The sequence below is a fragment of the Astyanax mexicanus genome, chromosome 4 (assembly GCF_023375975.1).
Source record: "Astyanax mexicanus isolate ESR-SI-001 chromosome 4, AstMex3_surface, whole genome shotgun sequence".
NCBI lineage: Eukaryota > Metazoa > Chordata > Actinopteri > Characiformes > Acestrorhamphidae > Astyanax > Astyanax mexicanus.
Window position 1 is genome coordinate 37,519,112 of NC_064411.1, and position 23,398 is coordinate 37,542,509.

At 37.6% G+C, this 23,398-nt stretch overlaps 3 protein-coding genes across 5 annotated transcripts; 1 reads left to right on the forward strand and 2 right to left on the reverse strand.

Annotated features, from left to right (window-relative positions):
* Nucleotides 1–289: 289 nt before the first annotated feature.
* Nucleotides 290–6,301, reverse strand: selenop2 (selenoprotein P2). Its single transcript, XM_022679150.2, has 5 exons — nt 6,192–6,301; nt 3,765–4,003; nt 2,520–2,732; nt 1,964–2,072; nt 290–1,535 (listed from the first exon to the last, which is right to left on the reverse strand). The coding sequence occupies exons 2-5, from the start codon at nt 3,980–3,982 to the stop codon at nt 1,269–1,271; spliced, it is 807 nt and encodes a 268-aa protein (XP_022534871.2). The 5' UTR covers nt 3,983–4,003; nt 6,192–6,301; the 3' UTR covers nt 290–1,268.
* A 3,131-nt stretch (nt 6,302–9,432) lies between these two features.
* Nucleotides 9,433–14,581, reverse strand: si:ch73-382f3.1 (THAP and Tnp_P_element domain-containing protein). 3 transcript variants are annotated; one of them, XM_015600988.3, is made up of 5 exons: nt 14,500–14,581; nt 12,962–13,114; nt 12,651–12,804; nt 11,464–11,636; nt 9,433–10,589 (listed from the first exon to the last, which is right to left on the reverse strand). In XM_015600988.3, the coding sequence occupies exons 2-5, from the start codon at nt 13,109–13,111 to the stop codon at nt 10,215–10,217; spliced, it is 852 nt and encodes a 283-aa protein (XP_015456474.1). In that variant the 5' UTR covers nt 13,112–13,114; nt 14,500–14,581; the 3' UTR covers nt 9,433–10,214. The 3 variants fall into 3 exon arrangements, with proteins under 3 accessions (XP_015456474.1, XP_022534873.1, XP_007232178.1); XM_022679152.2 differs by lacking the exon at nt 14,500–14,581 and adding an exon at nt 13,372–13,588; XM_007232116.4 differs by lacking the exon at nt 14,500–14,581 and having other exon boundaries at nt 11,464–11,633; nt 12,962–13,590.
* toe1 (target of EGR1, exonuclease) lies at nt 14,511–21,062 on the forward strand. The gene is made up of 7 exons (XM_007232113.4): nt 14,511–15,307; nt 16,845–16,885; nt 17,055–17,151; nt 17,230–17,388; nt 18,283–18,542; nt 18,635–18,797; nt 20,342–21,062. The coding sequence occupies exons 1-7, from the start codon at nt 15,194–15,196 to the stop codon at nt 21,017–21,019; spliced, it is 1,512 nt and encodes a 503-aa protein (XP_007232175.2). The 5' UTR covers nt 14,511–15,193; the 3' UTR covers nt 21,020–21,062.
* Nucleotides 21,063–23,398: the final 2,336 nt, after the last annotated feature.

The window sequence follows — 23,398 nt, forward strand, 5'->3', positions numbered from 1 at the left end:
TACTGGTTAGCCACTAATGCTAATGCTGCTGCACAAAGCCTTAGTGGAAATCTGGACATCTAAGCTTACTGTAAATAAACAGAATTGCTTTAAATCACCCAAATAAACAGTTTTCAAGAGACAAATCTGTGTAGATTTACATTCAGCGCTTTTTTGACTTGAACAAGTTTTTATTTTTTTTAAATTACAGTTTTGTTTCCTTAGCTTAGCTTTATTTAGCTAACTTAGTTAGTCCAAAATGATTTTTGTCCAAAACCTAATCAGAAGTCAACTGAATAAGACAACCATGTTCATTTCATTATTTTTTTATTAAACATGAAAACATTTTAATTTACAAAAACACAGCTAATTACTGCTCAATTTCTTTGTGCATCACATTGCTCCAGTCAGCATTATGCCATTCCTACTTGTACCTGAATTTTGTAAAACTGTTGCATAAATAGATTCCCCCTACTACTTAAATTGAATGTTTTAAATAGGAATATGTACTCATATTTTAATACTGTATTCAGTGTTTCAGTGAAGCAGTTTACCCGTCCACTACCTGGATCAGGTGTGGATAAACAGAAAGCATAAAATATGGATATTCCTGTTCACCAAGTACAGAACATAAGTGATGGTGCTTCCCATGATTTCGATCCAGCTCCACATCCGCATGCACACACCTGAGACAGGTTTGAAGTGCACACTTCATTAAGAGCTATGAGAAAAACCTGGGAGCAACCAAACACAAAAGTTCACAGAACTGGACTTCACTTAAACAGGTGTGTTAATGTTGACTGAAGCTTTCTATACAACTGTCTTCTTCAAATGAGTCAAGCCACTTAAATACAGCCCCAAATCAGAAAAAGTTATGAGAGTAAGTGTTTTGTCTGGTCATGGTTAATTTATATTTATTAATATACAGTACTAGTCACAGGTTCAGGAGATTAGGTTACGCTATGGGTTGTAAACAGTGGTTTTAATAAGCTTCTTGTGTACTTTTAAAGTTATTAATGCCTCGTTTTAAATGTTAGGGAGTTCTCTTTTAAGGCACGTTTGCAGAAAGAATGGGAATGGGACACCTGAAAATTCATTGACTGGTATCTTTAGTTCCAAAGCATCTTTTCAACATCTGTTCAAACGTCTGTTCAAACGTCGCACATTAAAAACTTATAAATGTTTTACCATACCAACTTTTTTGAGAATGTGTTTCAGGCTTAACAAGGTGCCACTACGACTTCCCTACTGTGTGAAAGCCCTAAACATTTATATTTAGGAAGATGATGCTAATGTTTGTGAATGGCATGGCTCTCCTGTCCTTCATCATGTGTGTGATGGTGACTGACTCCGATGTTTCTGTCTTCAGCTTTGGTGATGACTGGATGGCTGTGGGTGGGATGATAGTGGCCATGGGTTTGGCTATGATGGTGATGAACATTTACAGGTCTTGCAGGGTCTGCTGGAGGTTCTTCTGAGATTTGTGAAGGGCTTGTTCCCGTGGTTCCAGTGGTGGAGTTTTGCTGTTCGTCTGAAAGAGTAGAGTTGGAGTCCACCTAAAACATAAAACAAAGGCATGATTAATAATGGTTGTGCTTTAATGTAAACCACAGCAACTAACTTGGCCATCACAGAAACTTCCTAGCAACAACAGCTGGAAACACCTGAAATACCAGCAACAACATAGCAGCCACCTGAAATTCTGCTGCAGAAAGGAAAAAAAAAAAAACGGTTGAAGTGGGTTTTTACTGATGTAAAAGTGCGTCTCCAAAAATGTTTTGGTGCAAACATGTTCACTATCAAGCTATCAAGCTAAGTTTTTATTACTGTATAAAAGATAGATGGGCACTTTAGTCTTGTTGGATGCACTATGTTTTTTCACAGGTTGACATGTGCAGAGAGACAATCAAATATCGGTGTGATGTTTGATTTTTTTTTGCATTGAACACTTCATTTTCAGAGATATTAAGAGATATATGCTCACTGTGCAGTTGCAGATGTCTCGGTGGTACGTGGCTCTTATGGCGGCCTCCACGTAGGGGTGGTGAAGGTAACTGTATGGCAGGACGATGTGAAAGGTTAGCTGGCCACAGCTAGCACAAAAGAGAAAGAGAGACAAAATAGAGTCATCAGAATAGATAAAGACAGCTTAATATGTCAGCTTCCTGTGCTTTATATACACAGATAAAAAAAAAAAGTTATAATACCAACGTTATAGTTGCGCCCAAATGAAAGTGTCAATAAAGTGTGCCATGTTGTTAGGAAGGAAGATAAAGGTCCCAGGAATGATAAATGATTAGGCGACATTTGTTTATATTTATTGAGCTATATATACACTACATAAGTAGTGTTAACACATATGTAACCCAACATGACAGACATCTCAGCATGGAGCTGTAGAGGTTCCTAATGGAACTTCTTAATGGCTTATTCTATTTGTAATATTGCTTTACAAGGACTACAAATAAGTAGGTAAATGCATTTGTTAAAAAGGGCTGTCCACAAACATCATGATATAGTGTATTTGTGTAATGAAGTACCGATCGTAAACTAAAAAGTCGTCCTTGTCTCCACGCAGGGCCTCCCAAACGTCCGGCTGCAGTGGACTCTGCTGAAAGACTGGGATGCCCTCAGCCGTCCTTCTCTTCAGCTCCCAGTACATGGCTCTAGAGTGGGCGTCCTGCTCGTTTACCACCAAGAAGCCCACATCAGTCAAGTTGCTCCGGGCCAGCTTATCACGCAGTCCACCCAGCCTGCACAAAACACAAGAACTGAATTTTAGATTTGTCCTAGACTCACTCAACACTCAAATAAAATCTACTTTTTTTTAAAAAAACAAACACAGTGTATTTTGTAGGTGGGTCATTCTCAATTAGGAGTGAGGAAACCATGTAAGAAAGGATGCAGGGATTAAAAAAGACACTTATAAAATACTAGTGTATACCCATTCACACAGCTAACCTAGAATTAAAGATGCATTTATTTTAATATTTCTTCAAATTGTATTTTTTTAAAATCATGTTTTATAGCTGCATTACATATGGATAATATGGATCCGGCACCAAATAAATAGTTTTCATCATTTGAGTAAACAAAGGTTTAACCCAAAAGAGGCCATGTGTCACTCTTTAAAAGCTGTGGAAACTTCCTTATAGCACTCTTTCCGTCATTTAATCTCATGAAGTAGCCAAGTGACTTAACACCTGAGAGCATCACAGGACAGTTTATGAAAGTGTGATGGATGATCTTACCTCATTTACAAAATGTAAGAGTGCTGAATTAGTTCTGAAGTTAAAATTAGCTCATTAAAAAATATATATTATTTGCTTCTACAGGCTTGTTCTGATCATTTTAGCAATTTAGATAATTTAATGAAATGTATACTTTCTATATAACTACTTCTGACCTGATTTATAGAACAAAATTTTTAAATACAAGTTGTGTCATTTAGGTTACTTCAGGATTTTACCTTTAAAATACTTTTAATACTTGATTTAATTGTTAGATAGTTGAATTTATGTCAAAATATTGCCACAATTTTTTGTATAATTGATTTTAAGTAGGTGCACAAATTATTATTATTTTTTTTTTTTTACCAGTATGTCACTGGTGTTACAGTCAACTGATGTTCTACATCATACCACTGTCATGAATGATTAAAAAACTGGAAAAAACATTGGTCAAAATTCAATTTTTTTTGATGAATCAACTTGATTTATAATGACCCAAGTCCTCCCAGTGAAGTGACCACATCCTAATATGTTGTCTACATCACCCATTCTTACCTGGCGGCCTGCGTGAGGCAGAACTGTCAGCTGGCCTTCAGCAGAGCCACAACACCTACTTTTCCCAGCAGATCCTTCATAGGGACCTGGCCATTGATGTCCCAGTGTGGGGCAGGTTTACAGATCAGTGACCCATCATTGTCCCCCTCCACGAACAGCGGGGTCGCCCAGAGCAGTGCAGGCAGAGCGGACAAACACAGAGCCAGCAGACCCTGCATCGTCCTGACCCGAACCTAGAGCTGAATACAAAATACATACACCTTTATTTCCACATCATTCTGATGATTGGATTGTGAAGTCTTGCTATGCAGTAAAGGAAAAATATATCAAATTATTATATCTGTTCTTATCACTCGAGATCACAAGATCATTTAAGAGTCACAATTTAGATATTACTACATGTGTTTACATACGGATTTTTACTGATGTCTAACTAATGCACAGTAGTATTATGACTCTTAAACAACCTCATAATTCAGAGGAACATATAGAATTTTAAACATATTTTTTTCACCACAGAATGCACTGCAAAAAATTAAATCTTAGCAAGTGAAATAATCTAGTTTGAAAGCAATAAATGTTATTTCTTACTCTGATAAGAGTTTTAGGCATACTAAGCATTGTAAATGTAAGATTGTTTTACATATTTTAGAAATAATTATCTTATTCAGTCTTACTTTTCACTTTTCACGTTATTTTAAGTAATTTGAACTCAAAATAAACACAAAACGTCACCAGTCAAGTTATTCTGATACAAAATTTAAGCTAGAAAATAAAATATTTTTGCTTGATTTGAGTCTTACATCACTCATTTTGAGGCTTTGTCATTGCTTATTTTAAGAATACTTTATAAGAAAATTTAGCTTACCCCATTGGCAGATTTTTTTTGCTTAATTTACGCATTTATGTCTCAATTTAAATAAATTGTATCTAGTTTTTGCCAATGGATTTTTTGCAGTGTGCGATAATGAACCAAAACATATAGTTCTGACATTGGGAATTTAGGTAAGACACAGGGTGACTACAAATTGAGGACCCATCTTAGGAGCAGTGAAACTGTGTTCTCTGGAATGATTTTGCTCGAGTTTAGGATGAAATGAGGTGGTGATTATCCAACATTGTGACGTCACTACCCTTACAAAAAATGAGTTTATTCGAGTGTACTATTAGCATACTTCTTTTAAACTAAAATTAAGCATGTATGCTTTCAGTTTACTTTTTTGTGTATATCAGTGACATACTAAACATTGTTATATTTTTTTGTACTATAAGGCACACTAAAAACCCTTTAATCTCCCCAAAAATCGTCAGTGCGCCTTGTAATATGCAGAAATTTTACCAATGAGCTTATAAGAAGCAGTAAAGCCACTCCGCTGAAGTACAGAGTTATTCGTTCTCCAGCACCGTGGCTGGAGCAGTATTAGCATTAGCCGCTAACCATGCTAAGGGCTAGCTCTGTCGCCAATTTAGTCCCAAGTAGTATTGAACTAGTACACTTACAAATCTACTACAAGTACAATGATCCTATTATACTTACTACATATACTTGGGAAATATACTTCAACTTTACTTATGTTTACTTATTAAAAATAAACTGTAAGTATACTTTTTTCGTAAGGGTAATGCTCTTGTGTTGCTGAAATCAATCAAATCCTCATAGAAAGGTTCCAGTACTCAGTAGAAAGCCTTCCCTCGACAGTAGAGACAATTAGTTTCAACAAAAGAGGGGTAAACGCTCTAACCAATAAAACATAAGAATCTCCATTTTTGGATATTTTTCATTTACTAGATATTGTGAACACACAAACGGTCCCTTACACTTTCTTAAAATATCTTGATGAATGGACCAAAAGAAATGATCCAAAATTACCTGAAATAAACAGTTTTTTCATTGACTTCCACTGAAAGTTAACATAAATACAGGTTTTTCATTAGACAGTGGTAATAGTGTGTATGTCACAGCTAAAAATATTAGTTCCAGTCATTTTAAAGCTGCCATTTTGTCAGAACTTAGCTTGGTTAATCAGGTTAGCTGCTTTAGCCTCATAGCTAGGTTAGTGCTAATTAACTAAAAAAGCAAGGGTGTTTAGGCTGAGTGACTAAATTTTAGGGTAAATGGGGTACTTTTGGCCAAATGCCATTGTCCTTTAACATTTAATCTTTACTTTTCAGTTTCCTACCTGCAGTTTTAATAGTGTGAAGCAGCCAAACACCCCAGAATACCAAAATGTTCATGTTTTAATCACCTTAGCATATTTAATCACCACAAAAAGCTAAAATCACACACAAACACCATTAAAAACTAGTATAATCTCAATAATTAACCACCTTTATGAGAATCCCTTAAATGGCAACATTAATAAGTTATTTTTGCTAGCAGAAAACACTCAACACAAACAGAAGTAGAAGCTCAGTTGATGGACCTACCTCTGTTATCTTGCTTGGCCTGTTTACAAACCCAAAAACACAAGTGGTGTCTGTTTACGCAGCAGTTTTTAAAGGCTTGTCCAGCCTAGGCCGTCCCCCCTGCACAAACACACACAACCAATGCAGGCAGAGTTCAGGGCCTTGTGCTTCTACTACATCCAAAGCAATTGATTTTCTCATCCAAAGCAAACCTCAAAATCTATTTGCAGTAATCCATTACCCTCCATGCTGTTGATCTGGCTGGAAGGGCAGAATGACATCATCTGCAAGTAGGTCAAGCATGGAAAGTGCATTACAAAAGCACAGACCATTCCCAGCTAATGTTCTGAACTGATGAGCTCAAAATTAGAGAATAAATTGGAAGAACAATAGAGAAGAAAAAAAGGGAAACAGATGGAAATCACATTTCTGAATCACAATATTAAACTAAACCGTAATATTGGTTAGAATTGAGACAGATGAGTAACAAGATCTTACAAATGAAAAATAAATCCATGAAAATTAATGTGTACCACCTTCTGTATTGTAAACTGGCCCTATGAGCACTAATGCGAGAAACAGATGAAAGTAAAAATGTGGCTCAAATGTTTGCTTAGCCGTATTTGAGCTTCCCACTCGCTGGCACAGGCTGTTGACCATTTGTTGCTGTTTGTTTGAGCTAAACATTTGGCAATTACGACATACGGAAGGCCATGAAAACAGACTCCAATCCGATGGGACTGTTTCTATAAGAATGACAGAGAATGTCCTGCTTTCCACTACTGAGAAACCATTTACAGAAAATTACAAAACAAAAGTAATTTTTAAGCAAGATAATTCTGATCCTACACACTACTAGAGACAGTGTGTCAGCTGTCCAACTCTGTTGACATACTTTGTGAGGCCCTTGAAGTGAAATTTTACAGCTAATTAAATTGTTAATACACATTTCCAGATGTTTTAAACAAAGGTTAGGTTTTCTTTTTTGCATTTTGGCCTCCTATTGATGCATAATTGCAGTTTTTGATCAATAAAATGGAGCTTTTTAAAGGGTTTTTTTAAGGATATTTTTGAAAAGCTTTGTTTGCCCCCTCCATACAACACTGAAAACATAACTAAAAATAATAATAATAAGTAGCACATTTAAAAAAAAATAATTTTCAAACACATGCAGGTTTTTGTGACTGAATCTCAAACACCTCCTTATTATCTATCTAATGAACTATACATGTCTTGGAACTACAATGTGTATACACAGTACAATAAATTAAAAATTTTTACACATTGATAAATGTAAATACTGCACTGTTCCTTATATATAATGCAGTACTTAAACTTAGAATATGTAATGTCATTTTTTTGTACACTACTTAGTGAGTAGTGTGTAATTTGGGATTAAACCTGTTTTTTTTGTAGTTTGATAATAAACACCCTTTATAAGATAGTCATCCCATGTGATGGATTGACATTTTCATGGTTTACAAGCTATAGCAACATGCATGTTTTTGGTCTTCATATTGAGAGACAAAGAACTTAGAAAACGGACAAAAAATGGCAACTTTAGAATCACACATTGAACTTTTGTTTGTGCTGCCTAGTTTTTAGAATTTCTAGAATGTACGAAAACAAAGAAGAGTTAGTCAGTTACATTATATGCCCAACAGTTTGACAACACCTGCTCCTCCAGAGTTATAAATTCTCATTTTAAAAAAGAGATTTGGGCCTTTACTAATCTGCGAAAAACTAAAAACGCTAGATTTTGGAACACTGCTGTGAGGATTTGATGGCATTCTGCCACGAGACCTTTAGTGAGCTCACGTACTGATATAGTTGTAAATCAATAAAGACCCTCAAACCTATTCCAGAGATTTAAGACGAAGCTCCAACACTTTGTAGAAGTTCCTCTGCTCCATAAAGCAGTGTTGGGTTTTATACACATCTATCTACCTGTATAGATATTAGTAATTGATGCACCAAAAAATTAGATGAGCTTAATATAATTTCAAAATTTTTAATCTATTGTATATATTACTATTTATAGTCGAGTGAGACATATAAAACTATACATTTCAATATTATTTACCTAATACAGCCATTAGAACCCAATAACTTTAATATTTTAGTCAAACTGTGTTTACAAAAATATAAACTGCTAGGTCTGGACATGTGAACACAACCACTAGTGCGTCACTCTATGTGATAACCCTTTACCCGTGGACGGTTCAATACGTCATGGACATCAATAACAACTGTACAGTAACCAACACTAATTCTAAGGCCCAGGAGTGCATTATTTATACTCTCAACAAAACAATGATTCTGGAACACCCTGGCAGTAGGCCTAATGTAGAGAAAGCAGCCTACTTCAGCGAAGCAAATGAATCACTGTGTCACTAATACTGCATTATTTTTTGATAGAAAAAAAATGAATATACTTAAGCCGATCACTCTCATGCCTTTATGCATTATTTAAGGCCAATTTATCTAAAATGAAATTAAAATGAAAGAATTAAGTCTAATTAAGACTACCATACTGGAGTTCTTTGTTTCTTATTTTATCAAATTTTCTTTCCAATTTAGAAGTCCAATTACCCCACCCACTCATTAGAATTTCCCTCTTCCGATACATGTGAAGTCAGCCACAGCCTCTTTTCCAACTGCCACTAATGCAGATTTACTGAGTATCCAGCATGCTTGGAAAGTGCAGCTACACAGCACTGATACATCAGCTAACAAATGCCTGTGCTGACCATCTACCCATCCAGAGAGAGGAAGGCCAATAACTTCACAAACAGCATCCTGGATCCTGGATTTGAACCTGCAATCCTCAGAGAACTCAAACTGAAAAAATGTATAGTTTCACAATACGAACTCTAAACGGTTCTGTTACCTTCTGAGAAAACTCAATGCTACAGGTTGAGAATAATGTTTCTGAATGCCACCTTGAGGATGCCAGAGGGGACACTTTAAATATCCATAACTATGGATGCACAATATATAGTTTTAGCAACATCACTGCAACGTGGGCTGCTGATGGCAAGTGATTCAAACCAGAGAGCCTCAGAGAGCTCATACTTTTTAAAAAGGGCATTGAGGAATGCAACAAACCAAATACTATTGATCATATAAAAATCTGTGTTTGGGGGAGAAATATGTTTAAGTGTGAATGATAAAAGGCTTTAAAGGACCTTCAGATTATCCATTGATTTCACTGTCCTAAAACCAGACAAAAAGTCAATACAAAGGAAAAAAAAGGAAGTGATTCAATTTCCCTAAACTCGTTTTATTGTTCTGAAGAACACCTTTGCTTTGCCAGGAGTAGCTTGTGTGCTATTTGCTTGGTCAATGATCTTAAACTATGAACATTAAAAAAAACAATGTTAATCAAACAGCCTGATCTCATACTTAACAAACAATATCAACTGCATGGAGTACCATCATGCTTAAAGGGGAATTCAAGCATTTTTTACATTTCCTTATAGTTTAATCATGAAACATCATAATGTTTTCATAATGCAGATATTTCGAAATCCCACTTTAAATCTGAATAAATCAGAAGCTAAAGTTTGATACTTAAACATAATTAAAGTAATGGTTTGTTTGAAAGTACACATATTCCTTTCTGTTCCAAACATGATCTAATCAGTCAAGCCATGTTTGGTGTATGAAATCTGCTTTTTTAGTTTAGTCTTGCAGCTTTATGGCTAATGTAGACAAACAACAACAAAGTGTACAGCTACAGATTAACATTTTGACATTGCATGATGCACAGTGTAATTGGGATCAGGGGCAAACAGTGTAAAACTGGATTTCTTCATTCTAAAGTAAAATGACTGGTTTTCTCTAACCAGTTTATATAATGGGACATAAGTGTGACATAAATTAAGACATCCCTCAGTTGCTCCTTGCTTGGAGTTCAGCTAATGTGGCAATTTACATTATTCTTTTTCATCAAAAATAGACATCTCTTTCTTTCTTTTTCTCTATCACACACACACACACACACACACACACACACACACGCACACACACACACACACAGTCTTAGGTCATAATTCCAATCAGTCCTTCATCACCCGTGCCATTGCCCTCAGGGCTATTACATGCTGTTATGATACCCAGGCCTAAATCTGCTAGGTCCTCCTGCATGCTGGTGGTCATCATCATTTTAGGCTCCAGGCGGTTACACAGCGTCCTGTAGGAGGGAAGAGGGTAGCCCAGTTCTCGGAGAAACTCGTACCCTTTGACTCCGACTGCACAGCGGATCTTGCGGGCGGTCAGCACTGTGTCGTGAGACCACACGGCCCGCCGCGAGCGCTTGGCCAAGGTCAGAGCCCGGATTTGGTCCTCGTACAGAAACATTTGCAGTCCTTTTTCCATCTTGCTCAGCTTGTGCAGACGTTTCTTCATCTCCTCTGCCTGAACGGTAAAACAAGGAGCAGAATTGATTGTCAAAGTTGCATAGTGACCATATGCTGAGCATGATCTTGCACACGAATGTTTAACAACCTTTTCTCTCGTTTTGGTTCTGCACATTTAAGACTGATATACTACATGTCTAAATGTTTGTAGACACTCCTTCTAATGATGAAGTCATTCAGCTACTTTAAGCTGCACCCTCTGACACAGATGCTAAATATTATTTTATATGGATCCATTTCAAACAATTTACATGTAGAAATATATTATTAATTGCACTGTTAAATAGATTTGTTTTAAGTATTTCATGTTCCATGTAAACATGAAGAAAGTCTCTAGTTTAGTCCATTATATACCACAATTAACCTGCACAATCAGACTGTTGTCATTCATAATAAGTTTTTAAAATCATTTATTAACCAGAACTGCACACTAAATAACACTTTTATTTAAATAACAGAAGAAAACTGGTTATTTATCCATTATATACTTCCCTTAAACCTTAACATAATTCAGTAATACAAACTTTCTTATCTTCAAGGTTACATAAGACATATAGTTCATTTCAGGCCTAATTTAAGGCATAAAATCAAATCAAATTTACCATCCTGTAAGAGAAACATCTGCTCAAGTGGAAAGCATAAAATAATGTAACTGAGATGAGTTTCTGGTAATGTGCTGCCTTCCAAGCGATACAGAATCTGTGCCAGCACAGAGACACAAAAATAATAACCAAAGGGACAGAGCTCAGCTAAGCCACTTCTATTTTTACTCTTTATTATGCTCCAACTCCCAGACGCAATCTGGCACTGGCTCTCTTTCTACGTTCACTCGGCCCTGTCCTGTTTGTTCTAATGGGGGATGAAGTACTGGCCTCTCTCTGGAGCCGGGCTGTGTGCTGCTGCTGCTGCTCCAGCTGGCTTTTGTAGTGCTGGCAGAGCGAGCAGGGCTGCTCCTCTTCCGCTCTCTGTCGCTCTTCTTCCTCAGGGTCCACTCGTGGCTGCCGGCGGGCATAACCATGGTCCCCAACGTTCAAATCCTTCTCTGCTAAAACAAAAAAAATAAATAAAAAAAATTGATATATTTTTAGCCCAAATAGTTCCAGATTTCACAGTTCTGCTCCTGGGCTTACATTGCTGTGGACTCACTTTAACTTAGGATGGTTTTGTTATTAATTTATTATTATTTTGTTATTATGTCATTATTAAAAAAGTAGTTACATTTTTCAGAGCATTATAAAGTAATTTAATCCCACGTCATATTTTTTTCCCCCTCTGACCTTTCTCTATTACTGGAGATGACCAATTGGTACTTTTTACAGTGTGGGCAGTGTGCCAAGTCCTCCTTCACATCTCCATAAAAGTTGTCAGCAGAGGGAAGCATGAAGTGATGTAAGATTTTCTGGGAAAACACTGCACTGACTTTGGACTTGATATATAATGCAGTGGACCAACACCAGCAGATGAAATGTCTCTCCAAACCATCACTAATTGTGAAAACTTCACACTAGACCTCAAGCAGTTAGGACTGTGTGTCTCTCTCCACTCTTTCTCCAGACTCTGGTGATGTAATGTAAAATTCACTGCTGACAACTTTTATGAAGATGCAGATTTCTTTTTCTAGCAGGACTTGGCACACTGCCCACAGTGCCAAAAGTACCAAATAGTCATCTCCAGTAATAGAGAAAGGTCAGGGGAAAAAGAATCTGGTGTGGGATTAAGTTATCTGGCAAACTGAGAAATGTAATTAAACATTTTCTGTCATTAATAATGACATAATAAAAAAATAATTGTAAAAAATATTAAAATAATAACAAAACCATCCTAAAATTGGCTGTAAGCCATAATCATCAACAATAAAATAAATAAACACTTAAAATAGATCACTCTGTGTCAAATACAGCTATATAATATAAGCGTGTCATATTTTTAACTGAATTAACTTACTAAAATATAGTAACTTTTTTTGTACATGATGCACTAGTACATATTTTTACTTATCCTATCGCATGCCTCATTGTACTGGACGTGGAAATGTCATGCCATTAGAACTCTAGGTTACCTGGTTCAGGTTTGAGGGGCAGCACTACATGAGGAGTGATGGGTGAGGGTGGGTCTGGTACATTAAACAGTGTGGGAATCGCATTAGGCTTCAGTTTTCTTCCCCCTGCTGGCGAGCGGGCGATTTCCTCAAACTGACTCTCCTCGAAGTGATCCTGCAAGACATAGAAACACAGATTTATAATCTAGTACACAGGGGCTAGAGGTATTTCCACACTCAGAGCAGCAGGGCTGTGTGAAGCTGTGTTTCAGTCTCTTTATTAACAGATAGTATCAGATACATAACAGCAGGAGCGCGAGAGCTACACTCGCCTGGCACAGTCTGGAGCAGGGGGTCGGCGCGAAGTCCCGGCGACAGTTTACCAGCCACTTTCTCATCCGCACGGGGTCTTTCGGAAAGCGAAACAGCTGCTTCCCTATGGTGGTGGAGTTGGAGCAGTTTGGAGCCGAGCAGCCGCCCATGACCTTTAAAACACACTAGTTTATTAACTAGTTAACGCTAGCTAAGCTAGGCTAACTAACAAGCTATGGTTAGCTAAGCTAGTTACCAAAGTAACGGTAGCCTGGCGCTACCGCAGACACGTAGCTAACGCTAGCTAGCCTTCAAGCTAAGTAACAAACAAACAAGCTGCAGGTCTAACAGCAGCTTTCAGCTCCAATAAAAAAACACGTAGAAATGTTTCCAATATCTAACATCCACCCCGGCGAGGCTGGTAACTCACCAGCTCCTCAAAACTGTTAAAAAAATCAGCTTAAAAAGAAGTGCAACTCCGAGTTGTTTGAGCCAAAATGGCGCTTCTCTGTCTCCACACCATCAGAGAATCTCCAGAGCGGAGAACCCCCACTTAACTACATGTGGTGGAGTTACCACACCAGCAGGGGGCGCTCAAAAAAATGAATGGGTTCATATCAGACAGACAGATACCTTATTGATCATATAGGGAAATCTGGTTTATATGGAGAAACTGAGAAAATTATTCAATGTTTTTAAATATTTTTATACTGAAAAACGTGTCATGATCTCAGCACAGAACAATTCTAAGTGTTTCAGTACCACATACACACATTTAAAGCTTCTAAACTCCAATTATAAGCCTTTAACCGTGCTCTATATATATATATATATATATATATATATATATATATATATATATATATATATATATATATATATATATATATAACAAAGTAAATATATTGAATCTTGAATCAATAAGAAGTCAATATTTTGAAATGAAAAAATGTATGATTTCTGTTAAGGACTTTTTAGATTGTCACAGAGATCTTTTATATGTCGCACCATTTAAAAAAATTAGTTATCATAAAGATTTAAAGAAGGAATGCAAAGCGATCCTTTATTGACTCGTAGTGTAATAATATTATTTATGATGATATGAGACAAAAGATTCACTATGAATATAAAGATTCTTACAAGAAACCCCCTAACGTTTATGTGCTTTCTGAAAGTCAGAAGATGAATCCCTGGAGCATTTCTTTTATGGATGTTGATGTCATTGCATTTAATGCGTACAACTTTAAGTTTAGCTTTCTCTGATGACATAAAAGTAGCAATACTTTTAGCAAAATACATTCACTGCATTAAGTGGAGGGGTAAATAAGCTCTGTTTTATTTATTTAGTGAATGAAGTCATACTACAAGTAGATTATACGACATCCACCGTTTGCAACTCGACTAAATTGAACAAAGTAGCAGCAATACTCACGTCTTTACTGCATAAAAGGTTTGTTGTAGAAAAATGGTAATGTACTGGTAATTGGTCTTTACTTTATTAAACGAAATATTCATTATAGTTTTTAAAATTTAAGGAATCTCATGGTTAAGTACTTACCTGCTATTGTTAATTTGAGCATGTAGCGTTTTAGCTCCATTCACACCCATTCACTGAGGAATCATTCGCTGGCTCCCTTTAGCGGTGAGGTTATTTTCTGATATAACGAGGGAATAGAAAGTGGGCGGGCTCCCGTAACCCGGCTCTGTGGCCTCTACATAAGCGAGCGTGGTGAAGCGGCGGCACTGCCTGTGTGGATATATAAATACTTTTAAATAATGCAATAAATGAGTTTAAACGCATTATAAACTTACCAGAACTAGCTATAACATTTAAAGTCTCCAAATCTGCCTAAAATACAAGCTTGAGAATTTCTGCACAGTTTATTTCGATTTGTAAACTCAGAATAAGGGAGTTTTCTGTTCAGGCGTTCTCACAGGAAGTTCATAATCTCACACATGGAGAATCAGGCGGCTGGCTGTTTGTGTTTAAGTGGAAGGTGGATGATATTTGAGTTATTTTTAAACAGAAATAGTGTAAAAACACGGCATTTCTGTATAACGTTAACTGTTTAGTATATGTAGATAGGTATTTATACTTCTATCAGCTCATTTCTTTGTTTATGAGCGCCGTTAACTACTAACATAGCAGAGTCTTAATGTGTACACTGAGTAAATACTGTAGGTCAGGTTAGAAAGGGTAGGATAATTAGATTTTTTAAAATTATTTTGAAGCAGGAGAGATAAGAGTAAGGATGAGCTCGTCCATGGTTGTACCCGTTATAGACGTGCAAAATGACAATTTTAAGGAGCTGTGGCCGTCGATGGTGCTCGCCTTTAAAACAGCCACTTTCACTGCTTTGGACACGGTGAGGATTAACTTTGTTTTACTAGTTATAACCCATAAGAGACCATAGTAATGTATGTGTGTGCCATAGACTCTTTAAAAGCTGTGTAAAGTTTCTTACAGCACTTTGTAAGGCCATTTAAGTTTCTGAATCAGTTTCTCTGATTTTGCTATTTATCGGTATATGTCTGAGTAAAATTAACATTGCTGTTTTATTCTACACACTAAGGACTAGTGATGGGCAGATGAAGCCTCATTGGGTGTATGGCACATTTCCCAAACTGTATCGACACTGTGTTGCTGTATCACTTAGTGGCGACATCTGCTGGACTTAAAAAGTCATTGCAAGCAACTGTGCGAGGAACTGCTTCGATCACTTGGTTTTCCTTAAAATGAGACGCGGTCCGACACGGGGTTTCGCCTTGTTTGCTCGGTACATGCGCCGATGTTTCAGTGTCGTCAGACCCATCGCTACCAAACGATACAGGAAGTGTATCGGTCACGTGGTTTTCCTTAACTTGATACGCGCACCGACACGGGGTTTCGCCTTGACAGCTCGGCGCATGTGCCGAATTTTCAGGGTCGTCAGACCCATCACTACTAAGGACAACATTTCTCACAAATTGCAAATAAAAATATTGAAATATCAAAAAAAAAACCTTCAGACCTCAAATAATGCTAAGAAAACAAGTTCATAATCATAATGTTTTAAGAGTTCAGAAATCAATATTTGGTGGAATAAGGCTTTTATATCACAGTTGTCATGCATCTTGGCATGTTCTCCACCAGCTGTCTTTCACACTGCTTTTGGACGGCTTTGTCACTATATGGTAAAAAGTAATTAGCAATGAAAATACACTGGTGTTTGAAAATAGATTTTAAAAACTGTCAATTTACAAAGCCTTTTGTCTGGAATAAAGCAGTATTGGAACAGATTGTTACTGCACTCTCTATTGCAGCATTTACACACAGCACATTCACACTTTCATTATAATAACTAGTGCAGTAATAAAGTCATAGATAAGAAAATAAAAAGGCAGTGTCTACTGCTACTAGACAACTAAAAAATTGGGGTGTTTTAAAACTTCTGATTAGTATTGTATATAAAATTGAGCTACTATTATATTGAAGTTTGTTATAAAGTACTCATAATAGTTTGTATAATATAGATTTGAAAAGGAATTTCTGTACTAGTTCTTTACTTTTTACATATAGAAAGAAAGCAGCAAAAAACAAATGTACCGGTAATATAAACAACTGACAATTGTGTTTAATGGATGCTCCAGCTCTTATGGTGATGATTAATCGGTAGAGAATATACAAGCTATGGAAGCTAAATTAATCCAATCCAGAGAGAAACAAAATCTACTAACAGCTGTTTGTCAAGTTTTTGTGCTGGTCAAGGGCTAAGCTGGTAAAAGTTTTTCAGCAAGGTAATAAGGTATTGCATTTTAGAGAAGTAATTTGGAGTATTAAATGAAAAAATAAGAGAGTATTCCAAAACATATCTTAAAAGAAACAATAATAACTAGTAATTTGTATCTCTTTTTATCTTGTAGGAGCTGAGTGGTCTTGGAGCGAGGAAAGCTCTTCTAGCAGAGTGAGTGAGTTTAAATAAAAGGTTATGAATCATACAATACCTAACATGGTATAATAGAAATTAATACAAACATATCAGTGTGCTTCATAATAGTAAATGCACATGCTAAAAAAACACACCTTAGCTATTTTATCCAACCTTGACTGTTTCTTTTTTTCCCCCCTCCCAGGTCGGTTGAAGATCGGTATAAATCGATATGTCATGCTGCTCGTACCCGCTCTATACTGTCTCTGGGGATTGCCTGCTATAAAAAGCTTGATGATAAAGTAAGTGTTCTGCCTTGGCTGTCTTGTTTCTTTTTTGTGTAGCTGATTTAAAGGCAGGTCTTCGATCTCTGTTTACAGGCAGACAGTACGTACCTGGTACAGGTGTATAATCTGACGCTGTTGTGCTCAGAGGAGTACATCATTGAGCCTCAGTCTGTGCAGTTCCTTGTACAGCATGGGTTCGACTTCAACAAGCAGTATGCTCAAGGTGTTCCTTATAACAAGGGCAATGATAAGGTGAGTTGTATCTTATAAACAAACATGTCTTCCATCTTTAGTGTCCATCAACTGATTGTCTCAGATTATTGTACTTGTTAATTGGTTTGCTTGGTCTTGGATGCAAATAATTTATAGATTATTAAATCCAATATGTTACATGTAAGGAAGCATTGAAAAGAAATATTTGTCCTAAACTAAAGTTTTTATTATTTTTTGCCACTTTTTTCACTATTGTGTAAATTAAATAACCTACACTTAGCACAACCAAACACTTTTACCATCCCAGCAGACACACCACCAAAGCACAATATGGATAAAAAACAGTTTTTAGTTTGTGGGGCAGTTTCTCAGACAGGGATTAAGCCTATTTTTGGGCTACACAATATATTGAATGAGGAATTTCTATTGGAAAAAAAATGGGTTTCCCTGTACGGAAAACGTACGATGCACGATGCTAACAACCGGCCTCGGCAGGCTTGGAGTAATTTAGCCGCAATGCTAATGGCCATTCTAAGCAGTGTGTAAGTGTGTTCGCTGCGATGCTAACTGTTTCCAGCTGGATTACTTGCTGATAGTTGAGAACAGGTTGATGGCACCAAACAGTGTAGCTAAAGTAAATCGTGTATAATGTAGGTTGTTTTTTTAATTGTGTGGTATAAATTCTAAATTAGATTCACTTATTTTTTCCAAAGTTTTTTTGGGGGGTTTTAAGCCAAATAAGTTTGGTTGCTGAACATTTATTGCATCCGTTGTTACATTCTACATCTTTATTTATCGTTCTAATTACATGTAATGGGCCCAAATCAATGCATTTGAATTAATGCATTTAGACCAGTGGATGCCTTTATATGCCTGCTTATCAAGGAATGATATTTGAACAATTATTTTTTTCTATTCGTCTTATATTCTAAGGGAGCAGATGCCCATGGAGTAAATTTGCGCACTCTGTTTGTGGAACTCCTGAGGGCCAACAAGCCTCTGGTGGTCCATAACGGCCTGATCGATATGGTGTTCCTGTACCAATGCTTTTACGCCCATCTGCCAGAGAAGCTGGGAACGTTTATAGCAGACCTGTCGCAGATGTTCCCTGCTGGCATCTACGACACCAAGTACGCCACAGAGTATGAGCTGCGCCTCACTGCATCATACTTGGAATATGCCTATAAAAAGTGGTACGTTCATAAAACGTTTGCTTAATAATTAATAACATTATCCAACAATGAACAGTTTTCACTAAAAAGAATCTGCTAAAATCTCTTTACAGCAAGTTGGACAACGCCAGATCTGTCGAGGCGGGTTCTGATGGGTCGCGTTTGTTCCTGGAGTTTTATAACTACACTGGGCACCTGCAGAGATACGTGGACTACAGGCCTTGCTTAGACAACCAGAGCCATGGTGGCACCCCGGACATCTGCATCCAGTTCTCTGTGAGTTCCACCAGATATACTAAAGCAGGGGTGTCCAAACTTTTTTTGTTGGGGGCCAGAAGGAGAATTATATTTGAAGTCACAGGCCACAGACTTTGTAATAAAACAAATAATGAAATATACCATTTTAAATAGTACATTTTCCTGATTACTTTTATTTACACACAATTTTACTTGACTTACTATCTTTGACAGTGTTGTGTAAACTAAGATTTTTCAAATTGATGTTTAATTTCATGATGTCTCTTAATATAAAACTCTTTAATTATGGCAACTTTTAGACTCTTCGGCCGGTTTTTCTGCGCTACAACTGAGCACTCTCTCCGCTTTTAGACTCTTTGGCCCGTTTTTTGCGCTACAACTGCGCACTCTCTCCGCTTTTAGACTCTTTGGCCCGTTTTCTGCGCTACAACTAATCACTCTCTCCGCTTTTAGACTCTTTGGCCCGTTTTCTGCGCTACAACTGAACACTCTCTCCGCTTTTAGACTCTTTGGCTCGTTTTCTGCGCTACAACTGAACACTCTCTCCGCTTTTAGCCTCTTTGGCCCGTTTTTCTGCACTACAACTTCACTCTCGCTGCTTTTAGACTCTTTGGCCCGTTTCTGACACCTAGCGTTCAAACTTTGAATCTCACATTATAAAAACCTGCTTAACAGCGGGCCAACTTTCATTCTATTTCTAAAATACCTCGCGGGCCGCTCCAAAAAAGGAAACAGGCCGCAAATGGCCCGCGGGCCGTAATTTGGACACCCCTGTACTAAAGTAACCACATACCAAAGCCTGGAGATAATCTTGCTTTTAGGCCATATGTTCATGTACACAGTCGTCAGCTGTGTCATGAAATAATTAATTGCTCTCATGCTTGCTTGTTTGCTACACATTTTACTGAAGGCTTCCACTAGAGGGCAGACTATAGAAAACGAACACTAAACATCAGGGTTTACATGCAAACATGACACTCAAGGAGATTAGCCTTTCGGTAACTATAACCGTTAAGATTATATAACTGCATTTCAAATTGCCATGTTTGTGCTGCTAAGTGCCTGCACCAAACCTAGAGTTATGGTTTATTTTTCTTCTTTTTCTGCTTGTTTTTCTGTCCAGTATTTGCTGTTTAAATTGTACTTTAATTTTTAAGAAATCAACATTGTTCCAACTCATTATTGCCCCACCATAGGGCTCTGTTCTTTTATTTTCTGCATGCCCATGTACTGTTCTTTTGCTTGACCAATTCACACTGGGATTAGATTTACTGTTGTTTGACCAACACACTTTTTTTTTTTCATTCTTTGTTACTTCCATTCACTGTCATTCATTTTTGTGCTTACTAAACCCTAATATACAAGTCGCACTATAAACAAGTTCTAATCCTCAACATATTAAATCGTACGCATGTTAAAATTCTTTAACTTTAAGGATTAACTAAAACAAATATACATTTGCACAAATTACATCCCTGTTTTCCTTTCTGAAAGTGATTAGTAGTGGGTGTACGTGTTACGATTGTTTCCTGACAGTTATTCTGTGTTTGTTGCTTTGTCAGGCTTATGGATGGTGTCCCAATGGCACTCAGTGCCCCCTGTCCCACGACACTGACCTCATCATTCAGCAGGACGAGAAAACCAAAGAGGACAAGAGGAAAAAACGCAAGCGCAGGAAGAAACAGAAGCTGGCCCAGGAAGTGCAGGAGCATGGCTCGCCCAATGAGAAGAAGGCTCACCTGGAGGACATGGAGCAGGAGCAAGAGGTGCAGGATGATCAAGAGGTCACTGATACTGTGATAGCCGAATCAGTGCACCAGACTGGTGGAGAGGAGGTACAAGCTTCCTGCACTACTGATCCCAGCCAGACAGACCAGGCCAAGAATGGAAATGGAGGTTCAGTTCCAGCTGACGGCAAAAACACACAGCAGACGTCTAAATGCCCAACTGGAGAGAGAGAGAGGAAGGCAGAGGGAGGAACTCACAGAGCAGGTTTTGATGCCTTCATGACTGGGTACATTTTTGCTTTTGCCAGCATTCTGAAGTCAGAAGAATCTTCCACACAGCCTGGAATACCAGGATGTGCAAACAAACTGTATCTGAGCGGCAAATCTGTTCCACTTCACATAGTCAAAAGCACCTTCTCCAAATCTTCCAAGGCTCACGTGCACAAGATGGAGCAAGTGTGGGGGAAAAGACCCTGTGATAAAACTACAGTCAAATCAGAAGGAACTGCGTAATTTTTGTTTCTTTTTAAATAAAGGAGAAAATTTGATTTATCAACATGATTGTGGTCTGTTGTTTATTTAAGGATTATGGCTGTTTAATACGCTATTGGGCAGTTTCCCACACAGGGATTAAGCCTAGTTGTGGACTAAACATTTAAAATAGAGATTTACGTAAATACCATTGAAAGGAAACGTAGATTTAGGATGTTTTACATTCGCCTAGTTTGGTCCAAACCAAACTAGCCAGTGTGCTGTGATGTGCTGCGCAGGTGCTGTGAACCATGATCCAGAACAATGGACCAAAATTTGATCCGACCAAAATAATTGGTCTGTAATCAATTACAGGAAGCTGAGGCAGGCTGTACTCACCTTTATAACAAACCACTGTTGTAATGAAATATAATTCCCCATGGTGTTGCAGAAAAGCAACTTGACCTTATTTGTTCAAAAGTATTGGGACACACTCATTTTATTGTTTCTTCATGGCTAGAATCAATCTTAGTTTTATTTTGTTGGAGTGAAGGAATTCTACATATTGCTATGAGGATTTGATTGCATTAAGCAATAATGATCAACCCCTTACCCCACCTTATTAATCTGACAACTCACGCAAAAGTATTGTATATAACACCTACCATCAATTCAAAGAACCCTGTATCCCATGTCTGGCGTATTAACAATATGTTAATACGTCAGACATTTTTAGGGTATTGTTGAAATAATGACATTCTTGGCGATATGTCAATTCCAAGAACACACTACTGCAAGAAAATATTTAAAAAAATATTTTATTATGATATACTTAGTCAAAGCAAAAGAAGAAATCGATATTTTGTGTAATTTGTAAAAACAATAGTAATTTACCAAGACTCTAATTTTGTATAGAATAATGTTAATGTAACAAAATAAATAATGTAAACAAAACAAAAATGTCTGTTACAAAACTAAAACACATTAATGCATGTAGGTAAACTTCAAACATAAACAACTGTACAAAAAATACCCCTAAAACTTTATAGTAAAAAGCAAAACAAACAATGGTATTATTGTAATGGATATGATATACAAATCTTTAGGTAGGGCTGAGGAATATTGTAAAAAATAAACAAAATTAATTCTCCATGTTCTTTAAATATCTGATTTTGATATTATTTATAAATTTAGATTTACAATTCAGTGTATAGTTGGGTCAGGATAAGAAAGAGGGAGGGGTAGTTTGGTCAGGATAAGAGAGAGAGAGAAGTAGTTGGGTCAGGATAAGAGAAAGAGGAGTAGTTGGGTCAGGATAAGAGAAAGAGGAGTAGTTGGGTCAGGATAAGAGAGAGGAGTAGTTGGGTCAGGATAAGAGAGAAGAGAGTAGTTGGGTCAGGATAAGAGAGAGAGGAGTAGTTGGGTCAGGATAAGAGAGAGAGGAGTAGTTGGGTCAGAATAAGAGAGAGAGGAGTAGTTGGGTCAGGATAAGAGAGAGGAGTAGTTGGGTCAGGATAAGAGAGAGAGGAGTAGTTGGGTCAGGATAAGAGAGAGAGGAGTAGTTGGGTCAGGATAAGAGAGAGGGGTAGTTGGGTCAGGATAAGAGAGATAGGAGTAGTTGGGTCAGGATAAGAGAGAGGGGTAGTTGGGTCAGGATAAGAGAGAGGGGTAGTTGGGTCAGGATAAGAGAGAGAGGAGTAGTTGGGTCAGGATAAGAGAGAGAGGAGTAGTTGGGTCAGGATAAGAGAGAGAGGAGTAGTTGGGTCAGGATAAGAGAGAGGAGTAGTTGGGTAAGGATAAGAGAGAGAGGAGTAGTTGGGTCAGGATAAGAGAGAGGAGTAGTTGGGTCAGGATAAGAGAGAGAGGAGTAGTTGGGTCAGGATAAGAGAGAGGAGTAGTTGGGTCAGGATAAGAGAGAGGAGTAGTTGGGTCAGGATAAGAGAGAGGGGTAGTTGGGTCAGGATAAGAGAGAGAGGAGTAGTTGGGTCAGGATAAGAAAGAGGAGTAGTTGGGTCAGGATAACAGAGAGAGGAGTAGTTGGGTCAGGATAAGAGAGAGGAGTAGTTGGGTCAGGATAAGAGAGAGAGGAGTAGTTGGGTCAGGATAAGAGAGAGGAGTAGTTGGGTCAGGATAAGAGAGAGAGGAGTAGTTGGGTCAGGATAAGAGAGAGAGGAGTAGTTGGGTCAGGATAAGAGAGAGGAGTAGTTGGGTCAGGATAAGGGAGAGGAGTAGTTGGGTCAGGATAAGAGAGAGAGGAGTAGTTGGGTCAGGAAAAGAGAGAGAGGAGTAGTTGGGTCAGGATAAGAGAGAGAGGAGTAGTTGGGTCAGGATAAGAGAGAGGAGTAGTTGGGTCAGGATAAGAGAGAGGAGTAGTTGGGTAAGGATAAGAGAGAGAGGAGTAGTTGGGTCAGGATAAGAGAG

Excerpts from the sequence above, each read along its gene's own strand:
- toe1 (XM_007232113.4), top strand. The coding sequence starts at position 15,194 with ATGAGCTCGTCCATGGTTGTACCCGTTATAGACGTGCAAAATGACAAT. Across the intron at positions 15,308-16,844 it reads CTTTCACTGCTTTGGACACG|GAGCTGAGTGGTCTTGGAGC; the intron begins GTGAGGATTAAC and ends TTTATCTTGTAG. Across the intron at positions 18,798-20,341 it reads ACATCTGCATCCAGTTCTCT|GCTTATGGATGGTGTCCCAA; the intron begins GTGAGTTCCACC and ends TTGCTTTGTCAG.
- si:ch73-382f3.1 (XM_015600988.3), bottom strand. The coding sequence starts at position 13,111 with ATGGGCGGCTGCTCGGCTCCAAACTGCTCCAACTCCACCACCATAGGG. Across the intron at positions 11,637-12,650 it reads GCCCCTCAAACCTGAACCAG|CAGAGAAGGATTTGAACGTT; the intron begins GTAACCTAGAGT and ends TTTTTGTTTTAG. Across the intron at positions 10,590-11,463 it reads CAGCCCGGCTCCAGAGAGAG|GCAGAGGAGATGAAGAAACG; the intron begins GCCAGTACTTCA and ends TTTACCGTTCAG.